At 39.8% G+C, this 22,024-nt stretch overlaps 1 protein-coding gene across 1 annotated transcript in view; it reads right to left on the reverse strand.

The window, feature by feature from the left end:
• The window catches only part of LOC100628139 (uncharacterized), a 217,790-nt gene that overhangs the window by 32,771 nt on the left and 162,995 nt on the right, over positions 1-22,024 (reverse strand). Inside the window, exons 101-108 of the mRNA XM_085003024.1 lie at positions 19,735-19,805; positions 19,298-19,391; positions 13,916-14,009; positions 11,417-11,503; positions 10,768-10,796; positions 10,602-10,674; positions 7,237-7,319; positions 2,132-2,286 (exon numbers count right to left, since the gene is read on the reverse strand). Coding sequence (XP_084859150.1) covers positions 2,132-2,286; positions 7,237-7,319; positions 10,602-10,674; positions 10,768-10,796; positions 11,417-11,503; positions 13,916-14,009; positions 19,298-19,391; positions 19,735-19,805 — 686 coding nt within the window. The remainder of the gene's footprint in view (positions 1-2,131; positions 2,287-7,236; positions 7,320-10,601; positions 10,675-10,767; positions 10,797-11,416; positions 11,504-13,915; positions 14,010-19,297; positions 19,392-19,734; positions 19,806-22,024) is intronic.

Consider the following 22,024-nt stretch of genomic DNA (forward strand, 5'->3'; position numbering starts at 1 on the left):
GCAAGCAGAGAGATGAGTCTGACAAGAACGTCTGAAGAACCACAAATGTTATGTTAAAAGCTGGAGTTCAGGAGTTCCCGTCATGGCTCAGTGGTTAACGAATCCGACTAGGAACCATGAGGTTGCGGGTTCAGTCCCTGGCCTTGCTCAGTGGGTTAAGGATCTGGCATTGCCATGAGCTGTGGTATAGGTTGCAGACGTGGCTCGGATCCCATGTTGCTATGGCTCTGGCGCAGGCCGGTGGCTACAGCTCCCATTCGACCCCTAGCCTGGGAACCTCCATATGCTGCTGGAGCAGCCCAAAAAATGGCAAAAAAAAAAAAAAAAAAAAAAAAAGAAAGCTGGAGTTCAGTGTCTCAAAGAAATGGCACTTAGACATGGGACTATATTTAGATTTGTACTATATGCTCTTTGTTTTAAATATAACAATGCTTACTTCAAATGATTTTTTAAAAACATATCACAGGGCACATGAGCCAGGAAAGAAGCAATCAAGGAAATATCTTGAGGAAGAAATATTTACTTTTAAAACACCCACATGCTGGGATGAAGGCAGCATCATGGCTGAAAAAGAGGTGCCTTATCATGTGCCTCCTCCCACCCCAGTGTGGAATCAATCCATGGACCAAAGTAGTTTGTGGGAGTTAAGGATCCAGCACCAGACACCAAGGGGCTGCAAAGAGTCCCGCATACTCATATCCTGAGTAACAGACAAACAGACCCCATCCCAGTAGTGGACACTGCCTGCTCCATAAATTGGCTCCAGCCACACTTAGCCATATCCACAGAACCCCTGGAAACATTGTTGTAGCTAATCACTCATAGATTAGAGAGCCTTTGTGAAAATCCAGGTTTCCAGCAGAGAACTTCCAGCACACCAATGAAGTATACATGCTTAGACACACTGGAGAGGACAGTCATTAAAGACTGGAAGAGGAAACCATGAATTCAAAGGCAAAGACAGAAATGCAAAACATCAAGGAACATGAACATCAAGAAAACATGATAACATCAAAGGATCACAATAATCTTCCACTAATCACAGTCCAACCAAATCAGGAAAATAATACACAAACAAAAGGAGACATTTAAGAAGAGATAGGAACAATAACTACATATACATATAAAGTTATATTTTTAAAAAGGACCAAATGGAAATTCTGGAGCTAAAGAATACAATGAATGAAAGGAAAAATACACTAAGCACTGACAGCAAAATGGATCAAGCAGAAGAAAGAACCTGTGAGTTAAGAGATAGGACTTCTAAATCATCTGTAGGAGAAGAAGGAACAAAAGCATGAAAAAGTGTCAAGGAAGCCCATGTGAATGACCGGGTATCATCAGAAGAAGCAATGCATGAATTACTGCAGTTTAGAGAGAAAGGTGAAGCTAGGGAGATGAAAAGATAGGGAGAAGGTGGCAGAAAGCTTATTTAAAGGAAAAAAAAAAAAAAGGCTGAGGACTTCCTAAACTTGGGGAGAGATTTGGGCAGCCAAAGGGCTAAAGCTCATACATCACCAAATAAACTCAACTGAAAGAAATCTTCACCAAGAGATATTATAATAAAAGTGTTAAAATTCAAAGATGAAGAATCTTAAAAGCAGGAAGAAGAAAGAGGCTTGTAAATTATAAGGGAACCCTCCCATAATTCTCTTGAAGAATTTTGAGGGACGAGGATGACATACTCAAAGTGCTAAGAGAAAGAAACTGCCAAGCAAGAGCACTCTATTCCAGAAAAGTTGTCTTTCACAAATAAAGGAGAGATTGACTTTCCCAGACAAACCAAAGTGGAGGGAGTTCACCACCACCAGACTTGCCTCCCAAGAAATGCTGAAAGGAGTCGTGAAGCTGAAGTGGACGGACGCTAACTTGAAACATAAAACATACTGAAATAGATGACACCATCTATGGTACAGACCAGCATCCAGGCAAATCCAGGAAACTCTAACCCTGTGATAAGGTGGAGTGGGAACAAATTAACTCTAGTATTAAGGCTAAAGGACAAGAGTATTTAAAATAACTATAGTCTTAGGGAAATATACAGTTCATTAATTATGAACATCAGCTCAAATTTGAATTGGTTTGATAGGAAAATAACAATTGTCTACTGTTACATATTGATATAGGTTACCTATCAGAATCTTCATTCTCCATAGTAGGAAACTGCTGGGTATGAGTCTTTCCCTTCTGCCTCTGTTGAAGTAACCCACTCTCATCATCAGCATCACATCTGCTCTCTGACGCTTCCATCACACTGCTTCTGTGCTCCTTCTTTTCTGCTTCAACCTTTTGTGAAAGTTTGACACTGAAGATGACTATTCTTACTTTATTCACTATAAAGACCTTCTTGGTTTGCATTAATCTTGTCATTTGACTCAGAGTTTGCTCTGGTTTTAATGGCTAAAAATATATTTATACTGATTTTATCATTACAAGTCATTGATTTTTTTGTAAATTATGCTTCTTCCTCTTTGAGGAAAAGAAACAGAATTCCCAAAAATTCAAACAGAGCTTTCTTAATGTTGGTTATGTTTCATATGCACATCCAGGTTTCCCCATCTGTCTGGCAGAGACAGAGCAATAAAAAGGCCAGGACACAGTATTTGTCCTCTTCTGTCTTTACAACCTGGATTATCTATTCATCAGCCATATTTAGAGGCTGTGACTCTTTGGTAACAAAAAGGAAACCTTCTTCTTTCCACACTAAAGATATTCTCCCTGTGGAGATATTCTTCTGGCCTTTTACAATTTTTTTTGAGGGGGGGGGTCCTGGGACTATCAAAAACATAATGATGTTCACTAAAATTCATGACCCCATGTTTACCCAGACACCAAGGGAAGAGTGAAACTGAGAAGCTGTTAGTTTGTATGGAATGCTGGAAAATGAGTAATACTTTCCAATTTCATATTCGATAACCATAACATCCTATAGCTGGATGGTATATCTACTCTAGCCTCACTATTTACCAATAATGGGAATAAAACCAAGAAAGTTAAATGATTTGTCCAAGAGCCCTAATGGAGCATTCCCTAGCATTTTACGGCATCAAAAGAGATGATACAGGAGTTCCCATTGTGGCACAGTGGTTAACGAATCTGACTAGGAACCATGAAGTTGCAGGTTCGATCCCTGGCCTTGCTCAGTGGGTCAAGGATCCGGTGTGCCATGAGCTGTGGTGTAGGTTGCAGGCACAGGCTTGGATTCCACATTGCTGTGGTTCTGGCATAGGCCCGTAGCTTACAGCTCCGATTCGACCCCTAGCCTGGGAACCTCCACATGCCTCATGAGCCGCCCAGGAAAAAACAAAAACCAACACACACACACACACAAAGAGATGATACAGTTCTACAACACTGAATCTGATAAATTACCAAATAAACTCATCATATTAACCAGGTGTGTTAAAAGTGTGATTTTGGCCAAGAAATTCAATGCCTTCCTCAATTGGGGGGTGGGGCTTATCTCCTTTTTCCTTTAAAGCAGAGTATCTCCAGATTTTGCCTACCTTTAAAACTGAAAGCACCTCTTATACAAATAAAGCAAATAAACAAATTAAATAATCTATTACTGGAAGAAAAAAAATAACACACCTCAAAACTCAGTTGTCTCCTTTGGAGACAAAATACTGATTTTTTTTTTTTTTTTTTCTGAGGGCTTACACTACCTATACGATAAAATCATACATGTCAAACTTTCCACATTTCATGAAACAACATAATGTGAAGGCCTGACTCAACAGAAACAGCTGGAAGTGGTAATTAAAGAATATGTATGAGTCCATGCATTTGTTATTAAAAATATCTTGAAAAGGCCATGTTGGAATTCGAAGTGCCTAGGGACTGAATAAAGCAGGTAAGATTGCACACAGGAAGGCTCAATGAATAGATTAGTTTAGTGGAAACATGGGTTTCAGCCCCTTCTCTCAATCACGGCTTCCTTCTCATTCTGTGGGAATGCAATTTAGGTTTAAGCCAATAGAATTTAAATGGAAAACAACCCTCCAGCTTAATATATTTCTTAAGTAACTCCCTTTGTGCCTGTTCTGGCTCACAAGGCCACAAGGTAGCTAAATTAGTTTCCCAGCCCACTTGACAGACTGACAGAGAGAGACTTGGGTTGATTAAGCAACAAAACCCAAGAAAATATTTTCATGAACTCCTGTTATTTAGATGGCAGAAATACCTATTTCCACCCAATTACATATTTAGATGACCCCAGTTTATATATAAATCTTCATAAGTGGAAAATCAGAATGGATCGGATAACTTATTAAGACAAGAACCAAAGCCATAACAAATGAAGCTCTACATCTTTCTGAAGATGAATTTTCTCTTGTTCCAGAGCCGGGATCCCTAGGTGCAACATGCCTATCTCATGCTTAAACCTTTGCGTATCTTGCTGTAATTCTTCATTTAGATATACTTTGGATGTTCTGGTACTATTTGGCGAAGAACACCCATTTTCTAATGCAGCTTCCACGCTTTTATAGTGATTAGCACTGCAATGATCTGCATGCAAGGACTCCTGGAACCAGGCTTGTATAGGTTGGATTTTCTTAGGACTATTTACAACAACTGAAATAGTGTGACTTTTTATTTGAATCATGCATTTCATCTTAATGGAGGGAGCAAGCTACAAATCCAAAGGGCTTTTGCCATCACTAGACAGAGGTAGGTGTCTGATGTCTGGTTTCCAGCAAGTGGTAGTTTGGTTCCTATTTGGTAACATGTGTACATCAAATTTTTGGTCTTCTTTGACTTCAAATATAACTATGGGGTTCCTTCCTTTTTTAAATTTTACATGAACTCTCCTCATTTCTGTTAAAAACTTGTGCAGTGCCTGGCTTATCCCTTTCACTGTCTAATTTATTTTCATTCCAGTAAAGCTTTGAAGATGACAAGCAAGCCATGCCTGTGAATATGATGGAAAACATTTTTGAGACTGAGCTATTTCTGTTCTGAAAAGGCCTAGAATACTACAGAGATAGATACTCCAGTATTTTTCCCCCTCATCATCCAGTGTCCTGTTTGTCAGATCAGAAGGTATTTCCTGTAAGTCTGCTCCTACTTTAGAGTTAGCATCGGGTGGCTCTTCCTCAGGACCAAGAGGAATTTTGTATTTTTCACAAATTGCACCAAACTTCTGCTTGAACTCATCTGTGATGGGTTTGAAATGACCCTTCTAATTTGCCTTGCTTGAACCACATTTCCTCATAGTTTTGTATACAAGTAAGTCCTGAATATACAGAGAGGGCCCCTCTATCACATTCCTTATTCACTTCTGGTTCTTGAGGGCTTTTTTGCAGATGCAAACATGCAAGGTACTTGGCTTGATTTGATTTTCAGATATCTTTTCTGTCAGGGTACATGTTTGAAAATAACTTTACCCATAAATAATCAGGTATGGATAAAGAAAAATTAGAAAAGATTTGAAACATAACTTAAATTTCTTACTCTAGGTTTAGTTACTATCAAATCACTAGAGCATACAAATAAGAGAAAAGTAACTTGCCTTAGCCTACAATAGGAGAAAAACCTGAACTCACAAACCTCATTTTATCATTGTCTGTTTGAATTGAACAAATCTTATGTGTTAAATCTCACAAAAATGAACTAGGAGAGGATTTTTAATGTTATAAAGCCACATTTTTAAATTACACTTTAAAAAACACTCACAGTGCATGTGAGCATTTTTTATTAAGGACTAATAACTGGAGAATAGGCTAACTTCAAATTAGTAGTAGCCAAAATCAATGAACCTTAATCAGAAAGAGGAACAAATTCCTAAATGTTAATGCAAATCTTATACTACAAATTGCTATACGTTGATATATATATATCAAGTTGCAGCCAGTTATATTACCTTCTAATATTCACTAGCGAGAGTGGCTAAAATAACTTGGATTGTAGTTACTGATTTTTCCATCCTAAAATGACATTCATTAGAAACCTACTGCTTATGCCCTGGTAAAAAAATCCAACCCTGGAAGGTTTGATTCTCTTAATAGGCAATCAGGTTGACTGTATGACCCCATTCTCTGAATGAAGTAGATTCTGAAGTCAATCACAGAGAGCTCACAAGACAACATGAATCTTTAATCAGGGCATTTGCGACTGGCAGTTGAAAACTGTCAATTCTGAACCACTAGACTGATGACTCCTTAAAGGATTCTAACTCAGTAGCCATCATTATTATATTGGTCATAATTTCAACAGCTTCATCATATGATTCGATATTGGGTATCACTTTTTTTTTTTTTTTGTCTTTTTGCCATTTTTCTTGGGCCACTCCTGCGGCATATGGAGGTTCCCAGGCTAGGGGTTGAACCGGAGCTGTAGCTGATGGCCTATGCCACGGCCACAGCAATGCATGATCCGAGCCACGTCTGCGACCTACACCGCAGCTCACAGCAATACCAGATCCTTAATCCATTGAGCAAGGCCAGGGATCGAACCCGCAATCTCACGGTTCCTAGTTGGATTCTTTAACCACTGCACTACGACAGGAACTCCAGGTATCACTTTCTTTATCATGGGAGGATGTTATAAAAAGGGAAGAAGCTAACAATATTGAGCAGATTTTGTTGCTTCAATACCAAGGATAGAGTTTCATTACAGATTATTATAGTCTCTAACTATATATATATATATATATATATATATATTTTTTTTTTTTTTTTGTCTTTTTGCCATTTCTTGGGCCTCTCCCGTGGCATATGGGGGTTCCCAGGCTAGGGGTTGAACCAGAGCTGTAGCATATGGCCTATGCCACAGCCACAGCAATGCATGATCCGAGCCATGTCTGCAACCTACACCACAGCTCATGGCAATGCCGGATCCTCAACCCACTGAGCAAGGCTAGGGGTCGAACCAGAGCTGTAGCATATGGCCTATGCCACAGCCACAGCAATGCATGATCCGAGCCATGTCTGCAACCTACACCACAGCTCGTGGCAACGCCGGATCCTCAACCCACCGAGCAAGGCCAGGGATCGAACCCGCAACCTCATGGTTCCTAGTTGGATTCATTAACCACCTGGCCACAATGGGGACTCCTAGACTCTAACAATATTTTTTTTAAGGTTTATGGCTGGAGAAATGCTATAAAAACTAAATACTAAATTTTTGTCTCTTGACTCTAAACGGCTGGTTGGAAAGGTAATTTCACCTGAACTATTTTATTAAAGCACTGAAAACATTATTAAGCCAGATATTTAAATGTACAGTCTTACACACCTGTGGGTGGTTATTTTCATCTCCAGCAAGCCTTTCTTGCTCTTCCTCTGACTTCATTTCTAAGTCTTGTTCTGTTGACAAATCTAAATGTTTAGTTAAAATTAACTACTTAGAACAGTTAGATAAATGAATCTTTATCACAATAGATTAAGAAAACCAACAGTTTATCAACTGACAGTTTAAATTAAGCTTAAAACTTAGCCACATATTTCTTCTTTAAGAAATACTTCTAACTATCTACAACTTCAACAAGCCATTTGGGAAATACAGATGGTACCAGGTCAAAGACAAACACCCCAAAGATTCATTTGCAAATTCATCCACCAAGCATCAGTGAACAAAAAGAAACATAAAAATCAGGACAGGAGTTCCCGTCATGGCCCATCAGAAACAAATCCAACTAGGATCCATGAGGATGCATGTTCAATTCCTGGCTTTGCTCAGTGGGTTGGGGATCCAGCATTGCCATAACCTGTGGTGTAGGCTGCACACATGGCTCTGATCCTATGTGGCTGTGGAAGCAGTGGTAGCTCTGATTTGACTCTAGTCTGGGAACTTCCACACATCATGGGTGGGTGTGGCCCTAAAAAGCAAAAAAACAAACAACCAAACAAAAAAACAGAGGGCAAACAAAGTTACAATATACTCTATTGTTTGCCTCATAATTGTACCTTTTAAATGTTTCAAGTGAAATCTTTTTTTTTTTTTGTCTTTTTTCCCTTTAGGGCCACACCCGCAGCATATGGAGATTCCCAGGATAGAGGTCTAATCAGAGCTGTTGCTGCCAGCCTACGCCACAGCCACAGCAACACCAGATCGGAGCCACATGTACGACCTACACCACAGCTCACAAAAATGCTGGATCCTTAACCCACCGAGCAAGGCCTGGGATCCAACCCTCAACCTCATGGTTCCTAGTCGGGTTTGTTTGCACTTTGCCAAGCCGGGAACTCCATGAAATCATTTTTTAAAGGTTTTTATTTTTTCTATTACAGTTGATTTACAATGCTCTCCCAATTTATGCTTTACAACAAAGATAAGTGCACATTTTTAACAACACACAAAGCTTCAACTGCAAAATTATCCATGGTTTCCCAAACTGTTGTTACTTCTATGCTGTTATCAGTTCCTTATTGTGAAATGCATTCTCCTACTGCTCTTGACAAATTTCTTTTCATGTTTTCAGACTCAGCCTGCTTTGTGAAGGCCTCCTTGATTATGGCTATCTTTTCCCAGATAAATAAGTATCTTCCCCTGGAGCTACCACAGTATTTTATTGATTTCTGCAGTCAATTTTTCCTCCTCAAGTGCAAATCATTTCTTTAGACATCTACTATCTTTTCTTTTAGACTGCAGAGGGCAAGCTCTTCTTGGTTGTCATTGTTGTTTTTGCTTTGTTTCATTTTTTGGCTGTTCCCACAGCATGTGGAAGTTCAGGTCAAATCTGAGCCACAGCTGAGACCTGCCTATCCAGCAAGCCCAGATCCTTTAACCCACTGAGGGCCAAGAATTGAACACACAGCTCCAAAGACATCCAAACTGCTGCAGTTGGATGGTTACCCCATTGGACCATAGTGGGAACTCCAGGACAAGTTTTTTAAATCATCTTTGTATAAACAGTCTTTATTTCTTTTACTCAATAATTGCCTAATGAGTTCCTGCTCAGTACTAGGCACTGAAGTTTCAGAAGCATTTAAAGGAGTTCTCTGGTGGACCAGTGGTTAAGGACACAACATAGTCACTGCTGTGGAGCAGGTTTGATCTGTGGCCCCAGAACTTTCACATTTCATGAGTGTGGGGGGAAGAAGAAGAAGATGAAGATGAAGAAGACAAAGAAGAAGATGAAGACAAAGATGAAGAAGAAGAAGAGGAAGAAGAAGACGAAGATGACAAAAAAGATGAAGAAGATGAAAATGAAGAAGTAGAAGAAGAAGAAGAAGACGATGACAAAGATGAGGAAGAAGAAGATGAAGATGACGAAGAAGACAAAGACGATGAAGAAGACGAAGACGATGACAAAGACGAAGAAGAAGAAGAAGACAAAGAAGAAGAAGAAGAGGAAGAAGAAGAAGAAGAAGACAAAGAAGAAGAAGAAGAGGAAGAAGAAGAAGAAGGAGGAGACAAAGAAGAAGAAGAGGAAGAAGCAGTGAAGAAGAATACGAAGAAGAAGAAGAATATAGATAAGGGGTGTCAGGGATGGCTTTCTAGAGATAATGCCTGAGGTCAGTCAGCAGTGAGGTCAGTCAGATTCAAAGGAACAGAGGTCAGGAAAGAGAGAGGGCAGGCAAGGCTGTTCTGAGGCAGGAAGAGAAGCATACAGTTGGGTAAAACAAGGCCTCAGGAGCTGTTCAGATGACTGGAGCAAAGGACAGCAAGAAGAGCCTTGAGATAGAGTCAGGCCAAAGTCAGATTATGAATGCCTCATATATGATTTTAAGATGCCTGGACATTCATATGCTTTCTCGAGTGGTTCAGGGTCCTACATGCCCTTGAGACAGATCACTCTTAGTGTGCTGGGAGGGATGCATTTGAAAGGCATACAAATAAATGGAGGGACATGAGTCTGAAGGCTTTAATAAGCAAAAAAGCTGTTCCAGGCTTCAACTGAGGAGATGTTTCCAGAAATACTTAGGATCTAAGACAATCGGGGCCCTGCATAGGAGCAATCATTATTAATGAACAAAGGCATAAATCCTGGGTCCTTGGAGAACAAGGCCCTGCTTAATATTTTATGAATGGTAACAACTGAGAAGGGGAATTATCTACAGGAATGGCTTGAAGTTATTCCTATTTATTTTGCAGTTTTCCTGTTTCACATCTTCCTGTGTTGAGGGTGAGTGAGTGGGAGGGACTGAGAGTTTGGGTTCGTACATGCACATGACTGCCTTTAGAATGGATAGGCCATGGGGTCCGCCTGGACAGCACAGGGAACTACATGCAATCATGTGTCACAGAACATGACAGACGATGGTATGTGAAGGAGAATGCCTATGTGTGCATGGCTGGGTCCTTTTGCTGTACTTGACAGAACACTGTAAGTCAACTACAATAAAAACGTTAAAAAAAAAAAAAAAAGAGAATCCACTTCAACCAGCATTCCACATAATGGCATGCTGCTGTTTGTCTCTATTTAATAACAGGAACCAAACACTGCATAAATAAATGGACAACAAAATCTATGTTTCTTATGCTTGGAAATACCTTTCAAAGCTTAGATACCAACAATAACATCTACCTTATTTATGTCAAATCCTCCCATTAAATTAAAAAAAAAAATAGTAACAGAATCATGAGTAAGAAGACTGTGAGCATTTCAACTATTTTAGTGTTCTACTTTTCAGTTACATTTGTATCGCAAAATTTACCTGATCTGGACATTTGCAAATCCTTTGTTCCGACTGTTTTTTCACGAACAGCATCTTTCACTCCAACTGGAGGCTGAATGGGTTTGGATTAGAGTTGATTAAAAAATAACATACACACGATAAAATCTGTAGTTCTTATTTCAAGCTAAAAGTCTAAAAGCATTACCTTCGAGTGAGGATGTTTTTCAGGAGAAGCTAAAAGGCAAAATGGACGTGTATCAATTAGCTGTAAATACGAAAGCTAGGTATTCATTTATGCAGAGTCAGTACCAAGTGGAGTTCGGCTGCTTGGCTCTGGCAATGAGTGTGTTAGGTTTTGGTGTTCTCTCTTGGGTGGGGGGAGTTAGGACAGGAACCCGAGAGAAGTATGCATTCATTATAGACCCCGAATAAGAAAGAGGCATGTAGGTTTAACAAAACATGCAGTTAAGATTTCAAAAGGAAGGAATGTTATGTTTCCAATGATTTTGCACTAGCAAAGTGCATATACGGCAATGTGAACATGCTGACTGATGAGGAGGAAAATTGTTTCTAATCAGAGGAACAGATCATGATCCCAAGGGGATAAAGTGAGAGCTGATAGGAAAATGCAACAGCCTCTCTTTCATGCAATACCGCGGCATCATAGACCCCATTATACTGCCAAGCGTTTATCATCATCTTCAATTTGCTCTCGAATTTAGGAAGCACCCATTTTGGATGACAGTTCAGCTGAATGCATAATTCATTTCTCATCAGAGAGAGTGTGTGGAATTGATCACCTGGGATATATACTTGCAGAGTAATACTGCATAGAAATATTCAATTTTCCATACCCGTGTGGGCCTCTTCTATGCCTCTATTTCTTGGATCCTCTAGTTTATCCTTCTTAAAGTTGCTTGATCCACTCATCCAAGTTACATCTTCAGAAAAATGTATAGAGAACTTTGAATATTGAAATATGATTGTCAAAACGGACAAAATAAATTCAAATGTGACAGCCTTATTAGATATCAGTGATATTTTGTATTTAAAAATCAGTGTAGTATTTACTCATAATAACAATTTATCATTCAGGGAGTGAATCCGATTCATTTCTTCTGTTTCCAAAATCTGTTGGGTTTGGTATCTCATGCCAATGTTCAAAAGGATCTTAACACAAAATTAGCCCTCTTAATAAAAACAAGAGCCAAATACAAACACACTGAAGCCACTTGTAAGGCATTCTCTCCAATTTCCTCACTAACACCACAATCATCCACTTAACGTCTTTCTTTCCTTCCTCCTTCCTTTCACCATGTCCTCCCCTCTTCAAAGGCAATCTCTAGATCTGTGGTCTCAATTCTGCCCCTTTTACGTGTTTTGAAGGATCATCCCCACCACTTCCTTTTTCCCTCCTGCTTGGCTGTAGCATCTCACATGGATAATCCCTCCTTCAACTCTTTCCTGCCTTCTAGCTATAAACATGGTCAGAAAGAAAAACAGGAGTGCTCTGCAGCCTGGCAGGTTCCCGACTGGATACTGCTACTGCAGTGGCTCAGGTCGCTGCTGTGGTGTGGGTTCCATCCCTGGCCTGGCAACATCCAAATGCTTTGGGTGAGGCCAGAAAAAGCAAGGAGACCAAAAAAGAACCGGAAAGAATGCTTTTCCTTAATCATGTTATATCTTGAACTAGCCAATGACTTGTCTCTCAGATTTCTCTAACACAAGTCTGCACACTGGCCTGAAGACCAGCGACCTGGGCATCCCTTGAGAGCTTGTGAGAAATGCAGAATCCCACACCTGTGGCTCAGAAGATGCACCAGAGAGCCACAAGATCTCTGGTCACTCATTAAATCTGAGAAAGTCTGGTCTTTATTGAGTCTGCTTCTCCATTACTTCAACTTAATTAATCCTTCTGACATCTAGCTTCAAGGTCCTGTAAATTTCTAATGGACTCTATCAGCCTACAGCTTCCTTGATCCCCCCCATACCGTGCCCTGCTTTCTTCTTCTTTCCAGTCCTCCCCTTCTGGTCCATATGACACCATCCCCTAAAACAGCAACCTTTCTATGACATGTATGTATATTCAATTGCAGTTGACCACATATGCCCATGACCACTCACGGAGGGGAACACACAGTGCTGCTCAACCAGGGAACTCCGTCCTGAATGCCTTCCTCACAATGAGAACAGTAAGACTGCGATTATTAGGCTGTACTTCGCCGACAAGTTCTGCTGCTGGATATTCATCTCACTTTTCAAACCCTCCTCCCTTCCTTTTTCTAAGGAACAATTGTACTTTGCCACCGTAGCACCCTGCTTCCTTTTCCTTCATTCACACCCTGTAGTCTCTGCCTCTCTCATCCTTCATTCTTCTTTTCCTCTTCCCTGTCTCCTGACTTTCCTTAGGTTGCAGATGATCTTGAATGGAGCTAATGAATCATTTAGCTACTTAAAGGGGACTCTCAGTTTAAACTGTTGCTGACACCTGACATGCCCCACAAGTTCCTTCCTTTCTCATCTGTTTCCTCACTATGCATTCAACAGGTGCTTTCCACTGGCTAGGAGAATATATCCGGGAGTTCCCTGGTGGCCTAGAGGTTGAGGATTTGGCTTTCTCACTGCAGCATCTCAGGTCCAGTCCCTGGCCCAGGAACTTCCTCATGTTGCAGGTGCAGTCAAAAAACAAATAAATACATTTTAGCATTTTTTTGGGGGGGGTTGGATATGGTGTATATACACAATGGAATACTACTCAGCCATAAGAAAGACCAAAATAATGCCACTTGCAGCAACATGGATGGAACTAGAGACTCTCATACTGAGTGAAGTTACTCAGAAAGAGAAAGACAAATACCATACGATATCACTTATATCTGGAATCTAACATATAGCATGAATGAACTTTTCCATAGAAAAGAAAATCATGGACTTGGAGAATAGACTTGTGTGTGTGTGTGTGTGTGTGTGTGTGTGTGTGTGTTTGCCAAGTGGGAGGGGGAGGGAGTGGGATGCATTGGGAGCTTGGGGTTAATAGATACTGACTATTGCCTTGGAATGGATTAGTAATGAGATCCTGCTGTGTAGCACTGGGAACTATGATGGGGCATGATAATGTGAGAAAAAAAGCATGTACACATGTATGTGTAACTAGGTCGCCATGATGTACAGTAGAAAAAAAAATAAGGTATTGGGGAAATTAAAAAATCCAAATAAATAAAAATTAATTAATTACTAAAGCAAGGAAGTCATAAATGACCAACACAGAATAATGTTTGAAAAAAAAGTAATATGTCAGAATTCCTGCTTTATCATCATATGTACATTGACTTTTTAAAAAATAGCATTCTTACCTTTTACTTCTCCATTTACTCTATTTTTACCTCTTTGACCTGAAGCTCCAGATAAATGATCAACGTACTTCTGTGAAAGACTCTCAGAGGGACACTGTTAAAATTTAGTTTAATAATGAGTTGCATAAAGTTTTTCTCATCTCTCTCTAAGAAAATACCTGGATTTCTCTACTTTATTTTTAATGTCCTACTTTAGAAACATGTAGACTTAAAAATGACAGAACATGGATTGAAAATTCAAATATTTAAATTGAAAACTTCATACATGCTCGTCAGAACAATTCTATCCTTTCATCCCCTCTTTTGGTGATTGACTCTGTAAACAGAGCATGGAAATCCTGAGTCAGTTTTTTCACCCACAAAATACTGAATTACATAACACATTTCATTCAAGAATTAACTTCAAAACACATAACTTGACTTTGCATTCTCGACCGAAAGAAGAGGATATTTTAAATGCATAATTATATATATATATATATATATGTATTTTGACAAGTTCTTAAAGAAGTATACCTGCTATAAGTTTAAACTATTTCTAAGGACAAATATTTTACTATTAAAATAACATACTTGGCATGAAAAGAAACCTTGGCGTATAAACCCTGTTGAGTATAAATAGAATATTGTACGAACTGCTTCATTTACCTATACCAGGGCTTAAAAGGATCAATTATTTGATAAAATATTTATTGATGGGAGAAACAGTTGAACAGAAAAAGTAATAACGAAATAGTAAGAAAAACCTTCAAAGAGTTCCCATTGTGGCACAGTGGTTAATGAATCCAACTGGGAACCATGAGGTTGCGGGTTCGATCCCTGGCCTTGCTCAGTGGGTTGGGAATCTGGGTTGCTGTGAGCTGTGGTGTAGGTTGCAGAAGCAGCTCGGATCCCAAGTTGCTGTGGCTCTGGTGTAGGCCGGCGGCTACAGCTCCGATTTGACCCTAGCCTGGGAACCTCCATATGCTGCAGGCGCGGCCCAAGAAATGGCAAAAAGACAAAAAAAAAAAAAAAAAAAAAAAAAAAACCTTCAAGATTAATAGCAAGGAAATTTCAATATAATTATGTAATTTCTCAAAAAAGGAGAGCAAACGTTCATAAGAGAGGAATGAGAACATGTATTTATTAAACCCCCAAATGTGCCAGGTCCTTAGTATGCACATTTTCTTTTCTACGTGCAAAAATAATAATCAAAATGATCATAAGGAAGGGACCAGACTGGGGTACCTGGTGCTCGCCCTGGGCCTGTGCCTAGGGCTTGGGACCCTGGCAGTTGTCCCCCGGTGTGGCTGGAAAAAATGATCCTGGTCATTCCAGGATGTGAAAGTGAAATGATGAACAGAAGGGACCCAGTCTTCTCTCTGTCCAGATGGTCCCTTCTCCAAACCTTCACATGACTGGCTCCATCCCTTGGCAGCTCTTGTCACCCTCAGCTCTCTTCTAACAACCTCCATTCCACCCTCACGCCCATCCTCTGCCAAACTCCCCCAGTGTTGTCTAACCTAACCGTCTCCATGTCAGGTTATTCCCATGAAGGACTTACAGTGATATCGGAAAGATTTGTTTTTCTGCTTCTACCACTACAGCCTAACCCCTCAGCTGGTACATTCTGTGTCCAAGTGCCAGGCCCATAGTTGGTATTCAACAATAGGAATTTATTTAAGGTCAAAACATTTAAGATCTCGAGAGGGCCTCAAGTACCAGAGCACTAATATACCTGTAGGAGGTAACTGATCACAGTTTACTGAAACTTAACGCACCCCAAGTCAGAAATCTACACCCTGTTCTAGCTGTTATCATCTTATGCTTCAGGTTAAAGAGGTATCCTCAGAGTTCCCTTGTGGTTCAGCAGGTTCAAAATCGGCCTTGTTAATGTGGCAGCTCAGGTTGCTGCTGTGCCACAGGTTTGGTACCTGGCCTGGGAACTTCCACATGCCAAAAAAATACCCAAACAAACAGAAAATACCTTCATCATTTAGTAAGCCACTTACTGCTACTGTGATCTTTTTTTATTTTCTGGAACAGCAGCACCCAAGGCCTATGAAGATTCCTGGGCCAGACATCAAACTCATGCTACAGCAGAGATGATGCTGGGATATTACAGCATTTTGATATATTATAGCAATACACATATATTACAGATAATTTTGGGATATTACAGCAATACATATTTAACAAAACGATTTAATTGTAAAATACCAATTCTAGATGCTACCAGAATGTCTTTTTAAAAAATGAATCCTAAAAAAGTTTTCACTTGCAAGTGCTTATATGATTGTTGAATTATGTGGTGTTTTTAAGTAGTCACAAAATGTAAGAAAAAAATTAAAAACCCTGTTTAAAATGTCACACTCTATAGTTTAGGAGTTCCTGTCATGACTTAGCAAAAATGGATGTGACCACTATTCACGAGGATGCAGGTTTGATCCCTGGTCTCGCTCAGTGGGTTAAGGATTCTGGCATTGCCATGAGCTGTGCTGTAGGTCCCAGAGGCAGCTGGGATCCCACGTTGCGGTGGCTGTTGTGTAGGACAGCAGCTTCAGCTCTGATTCAACCCCTACCCTGAGAACCTTCATATGCCATGGGTGCAGCCCTAGAAAGACAAAACAGTAAAATTAAATTAAATTAAGGTAAAATAAAATTCACTCTGTTTTTAATTCTCCTGTGAATAGCACTCTAATAACTCCAGTTCCTATCTAGTGTTTTATAAAATGGTAGTTAATGGTTGCTGAAATGATCTAGTACAAAAATTAATAAAACTATGATTGTCCAAGTTGGAGATTTGAAAGATTTTAAAATACAATTATGAGTATCAAAGAGGACCTAGTATTGACATGAGGAGCTTTGAACAAAGGGACTGAAAAATCAAGTCACAAGGATTTCTGAATTTGCGATATGGAAGAATTTGCATGTTAGTTTCACATGAATATACAAAAACCTTACCTGTTAGTTTAATGGCTAGAGATACTGACATTTGTAAAATTTCTCAAGAATCATGTGAAATGTACCTATTGCTAGAGATATTTTAAAAGGAACAAATGATCTTCCAGAGATGATTCTGCATTTTTTGCTAGTCATTTTTCCTTCTAGTGAGTTTGCAACAAGGAGTTGATTTTAGGGAAAAATCATAAATTGTGGTTTCATTTTTTCGATGTGTTCATATGTGTCCATAATGTGCAGATCCTATTAGGAAGAGAGAAAGCAGAACTCTCCCCCACAAATAAGTTCTATACCTTTTTTCTTTAAGAGTGTTGCAGGTTCAAATGATCTCATGTAATGAATAGAGATGAAGAACCCAATTTACATAATTAGAGATAATACACTTAGTGGAAAGCCTGGGTGAAATGCTTATTTATGTCCAATCCCATTCTTCTCAAAAGATTAAAAACACCAATGAAGACCATACCAGTCAGATAGAATTAGTTAGGGCTGTTAAGTATGCAACAAACAGTAACTTAGAAACAATAAGAAACAGAAGGGCCGAAGTGTTTACGTCTGAATAAACACGAGATGGCATAAAACGGAGCTCAAAGTGCATTATCAAAAAATACAGGTTTTGTTAGACTAAATATAACACATAATTTTATTCATTTCAAAGGGAGGATTTATTTTTGTCAAGAAATAACATCAAATCAAATATAACATCCATAACCAAAAAAAAAGTTAAAGAAGAAAGTTTCATTTCTACATCAAGAAGAGTGATATGGCATTCAGAAGCGTCGGAGCAAATTGTTCAGGATTTAGAATTTTTTTTTTAATGTGAATATGAAATAACTTCCATATTTTCAAAAAGAGAGTTCTCTGTTCTCACTTAACTCCACTCTCTCTGTTACGTCTCTCGTCCGTCCGGACTCTCTCTCAATCTATACAATATATTTCAGCATTTAGATACACTAGATCAGTAATGTATCGATACTACTAGGATACTACTAGGGATAGAATCAAAAGCCTCTGCTTTATAGGTTTTCTTTATATATTCAAAGATTATATATATATATATATATATATATGAGATATATGAAAATGTATTACGGACGAGCAAACTTTGTAAAAAAATCAAAATATATTACATACAAGACAAAGGCTGGTGTTCATAGTATGTTCCTAATAATGCTGAGTTGTATTTCTCTACAACTATGTGCTTACAAATACTCCTGTGCGAATGCCTCTTGTGGCTCAGTGGGTTCAGAACCGGGCATGGTATCCATGCGGATGCGGGTTGTTCTACCCCTGACCCTGCTCGGTGGGTTAAGGAGCCCACGTGACCACAAGCCGTGCTCTAGATCACAGATGCAGGTCAGATCTGGCATTGCGGTGGCTCTGGCGTAAGCCTGCAGATGCAGCTCCGATTCGACCCCTAGCCTGGTAATGTCCCTATGCTGGAGGCACGGCCCTAAAAGGAAAAAAATAATAATAAAAGACTGGGGGGGGTTTCTGTTTTGTTGTTTTTTTAAGTCCTACTGTGGTACGGACTTTGACCTTATAAAAGAATTCACTCAGGTATTCAAACATGATCATCTACCCACTCCCAGAATGCCGCAAATTATTACTAGAGCGCGAGAGAGATCGAGAGAGAAGTGTTCTTAAAACAGCTGCTTTCCACCTGGAGAAAGAACTGGTAACCAGAAGTCTAAGGAGAGTGTAAGGCTTCAAAGATATACTTAATGGAACATGAGATGGCGCTAAAAAGAAGATTAAGAGTTTTCATCTCAAATTCTAAGCTCCCAATTGGTGGGTACTGAGAAATATACTGTAGCCTTAGCCTTATTTATCACATAGTGCTGATCTATTCCCTTGGTATTTATGACACTCTTCCTCCAGAGAACTCAACTGAACTTACACAATGTGACCCGAAGAGGCCCTCCTCTACGCCTACTTCGTTTCTAAATGACACTAACCCTGGATGTTCAGTCCCCAACTTTTCTACTCCTCGCTTTCTTTCTTTCCTTCTTGTCTCTCTCTTTATTATTTTTTTTTTTTTAAAGCCACTCCTGTGGCATACGGAAGTTCCCAGGCTAGGGGTTGAATCAGAGCTGCTGCTGAGACCTATACCAGAGCCTTGGCAACACTGGACCCTTAACCCACTGAGCGAGGCCCCATCCTCATGGATACTGGTAGGGTTCATAAGCCGCTGAGCCACAATGGGAGCGCTTCCACAATCTTTCTACTTAAAATCTTCCTACGACAATCATTCATTTTATGAATTCAGTTAATGTCTTCTATTAAAGAGGAATTCTGCTATTCGTAGCAAAGAGTGCCACTATCGATGCCGTAACTGCTTTTCATCAGTGAGACTCTTCCTATTTTCTAAAATAGTCTCATATAATATTGGTAACACAATTAAAATTCCTTTTCGGTTATGACAGAAAAAACCCGACTTACCGAACTTGGACCCGGCGGGTTTCTCTGAAGCTCTTCAATTGTGCCCGCTTGCATTTTGTTTGTATCTTTTAACTCGGCATTTTCCTTTTCAAGCCTAGAATGTGTATTTCAAAATAATTATCCTCACACATAGATTGTTAAGACCACCACACCAATTGTACACAAACATCCACAGGTTCCATTACAGAAATTCTGAAATTTTTGAAAGGTAGATGTTTTGGCCATTTTGTTGTTTTTCTAGCAGGGTTTTGCGGATAATGAGAGAAATTTAGAAATAATGGGGAAAAGCCATTTCACAACACCCCAAAACTGAAATTTTTACCCGGCTCCCCAATGATGTCTTATTTGTCATCTTTCCTGGTATAATTCTTACACTGTACTGCCTAGGTGCTTCGTACTTAATCCCTACTTATTCTCTGTGCTGCTTTAAATCTTACTTTTGCACTTGATGCTGCATCTTCTCAATACATTTCGCGGCCTCCATATATCGATCTTGTGCTTCTTGCAACTAAAATAAAGGAAACCACGGTTGTTACCTACTGATAATCTAGTTCAGATATACCTGTTCTCTTGTCGTGCTCATCTGCATATTGTTTATGGCTACTTTTCGTGCCACTAGCATAGGCAGGAGTTGTTATAACGGAGACCTTAGAGCCCACAAACTTGAAATATTTCCTGTCTGGTCCTTTGCAAGTTATCAACCTCTCCTCTCGTATTAAACGTAATATTATTAATGCATTAAATTCCATTTCATCAAATAAATATACACATTTATACGTTGGCAGATGGGGGAAAGAGAGAATTTCCTTACAGGAAACATTCATGTGTAAACACACGAACACACACACACACAAACACACGCGCACACACACATAAATACACACGTGTACACATACACACATGGGTACACACATACATGTGCACACACATGTACATGTGCAGACATATGTACGGAGACAACACACGTGTGCACACATATAGGAATATGTAAATATATATATACCCATGAACATATATATACACACACACACACGCACATATACGTGTACACATACACACACATACGTCTGTGTGTGTGTGTGTATTTTTTTGTTGTTTAGGGCCACACTTGTGGCATGTGGTGGTTCCCAGCCTAGGGGTCTCATTAGAGCTATAGCTGCTGCCTATGCCACAGCCACAGCAGTGCAGGATCCAAGCCAGGTCTGCGACCGATACCGCAGCTCACGGCAACAACGCCGCATCCTTAACCCACCGAGTGAGGCCAGGGATTGAATCTGCAACCTCATGGTTCCTGGTTGGGTTCGCTTCCAATGTGCCACAATGGGAACTCCGCATGTACATTATTGTCTTCTAAGCGACACTCAACTACAACATTAAATATCCACACCGGCGAGTCACTGTGGCACTTCTAGTGATGATGACAGCTAACACTTTTCCTAAGGTGAATTTGAAATAACTTCCATATTTTCAAACAGGAAGTTCCCTGTTCTCACTTAACTCCACTCTCTCTGTTACGTCTCTCGTCCGTCCGGACTCTCTCTCAATCTATACAATATATTTCAGCATTTAGATACACTAGATCAGTAATGTATCGATACTACTAGGATACTACTAGGGATAGAATCAAAAGCCTCTGCTTTATAGGTTTTCTTTATATATTCAAAGATTATATATATATATATATATATATATATGAGATATATGAAAATGTATCATGGACGAGCAAACTTTGTAAAAAAATCAAAATATATTACATACAAGACAAAGGTTGGTGTTCATAGTATGTTCCTAATAATGCTGAGTTGTATTTCTCTACAACTATGTGCTTACAAATACTCCTGTGCGAATGCCTCTTGTGGCTCAGTGGGTTCAGAACCGGGCATGGTATCCATGCGGATGCGGGTTGTTCTACCCCTGGCCCTGCTCGGTGGGTTAAGGAGCCCACGTGACCACAAGCCGTGCTCTAGATCACAGATGCAGGTCAGATCTGGCATTGCGGTGGCTCTGGCGTAAGCCTGCAGATGCAGCTCCGATTCGACCCCTAGCCTGGTAATGTCCCTATGCTGGAGGCACGGCCCTAAAAGGAAAAAAATAATAATAAAAGACTGGGGGGGGTTTCTGTTTTGTTGTTTTTTTAAGTCCTACTGTGGTACGGACTTTGACCTTATAAAAGAATTCACTCAGGTATTCAAACATGATCATCTACCCACTCCCAGAATGCCGCAAATTATTACTAGAGCGCGAGAGAGATCGAGAGAGAAGTGTTCTTAAAACAGCTGCTTTCCACCTGGAGAAAGAACTGGTAACCAGAAGTCTAAGGAGAGTGTAAGGCTTCAAAGATATACTTAATGGAACATGAGATGGCGCTAAAAAGAAGATTAAGAGTTTTCATCTCAAATTCTAAGCTCCCAATTGGTGGGTACTGAGAAATATACTGTAGCCTTAGCCTTATTTATCACATAGTGCTGATCTATTCCCTTGGTATTTATGACACTCTTCCTCCAGAGAACTCAACTGAACTTACACAATGTGACCCGAAGAGGCCCTCCTCTACGCCTACTTCGTTTCTAAATGACACTAACCCTGGATGTTCAGTCCCCAACTTTTCTACTCCTCGCTTTCTTTCTTTCCTTCTTGTCTCTCTCTTTATTATTTTTTTTTTTTTAAAGCCACTCCTGTGGCATACGGAAGTTCCCAGGCTAGGGGTTGAATCAGAGCTGCTGCTGA

This window comes from Sus scrofa, chromosome 17, assembly GCF_054392235.1.
Source record: "Sus scrofa isolate SSC_HxYL_T2T_F1_AM1 chromosome 17, Sscrofa_HxYL_maternal_Yorkshire_Landrace_v2.0, whole genome shotgun sequence".
Classification (NCBI taxonomy): Eukaryota; Metazoa; Chordata; class Mammalia; order Artiodactyla; family Suidae; genus Sus; species Sus scrofa.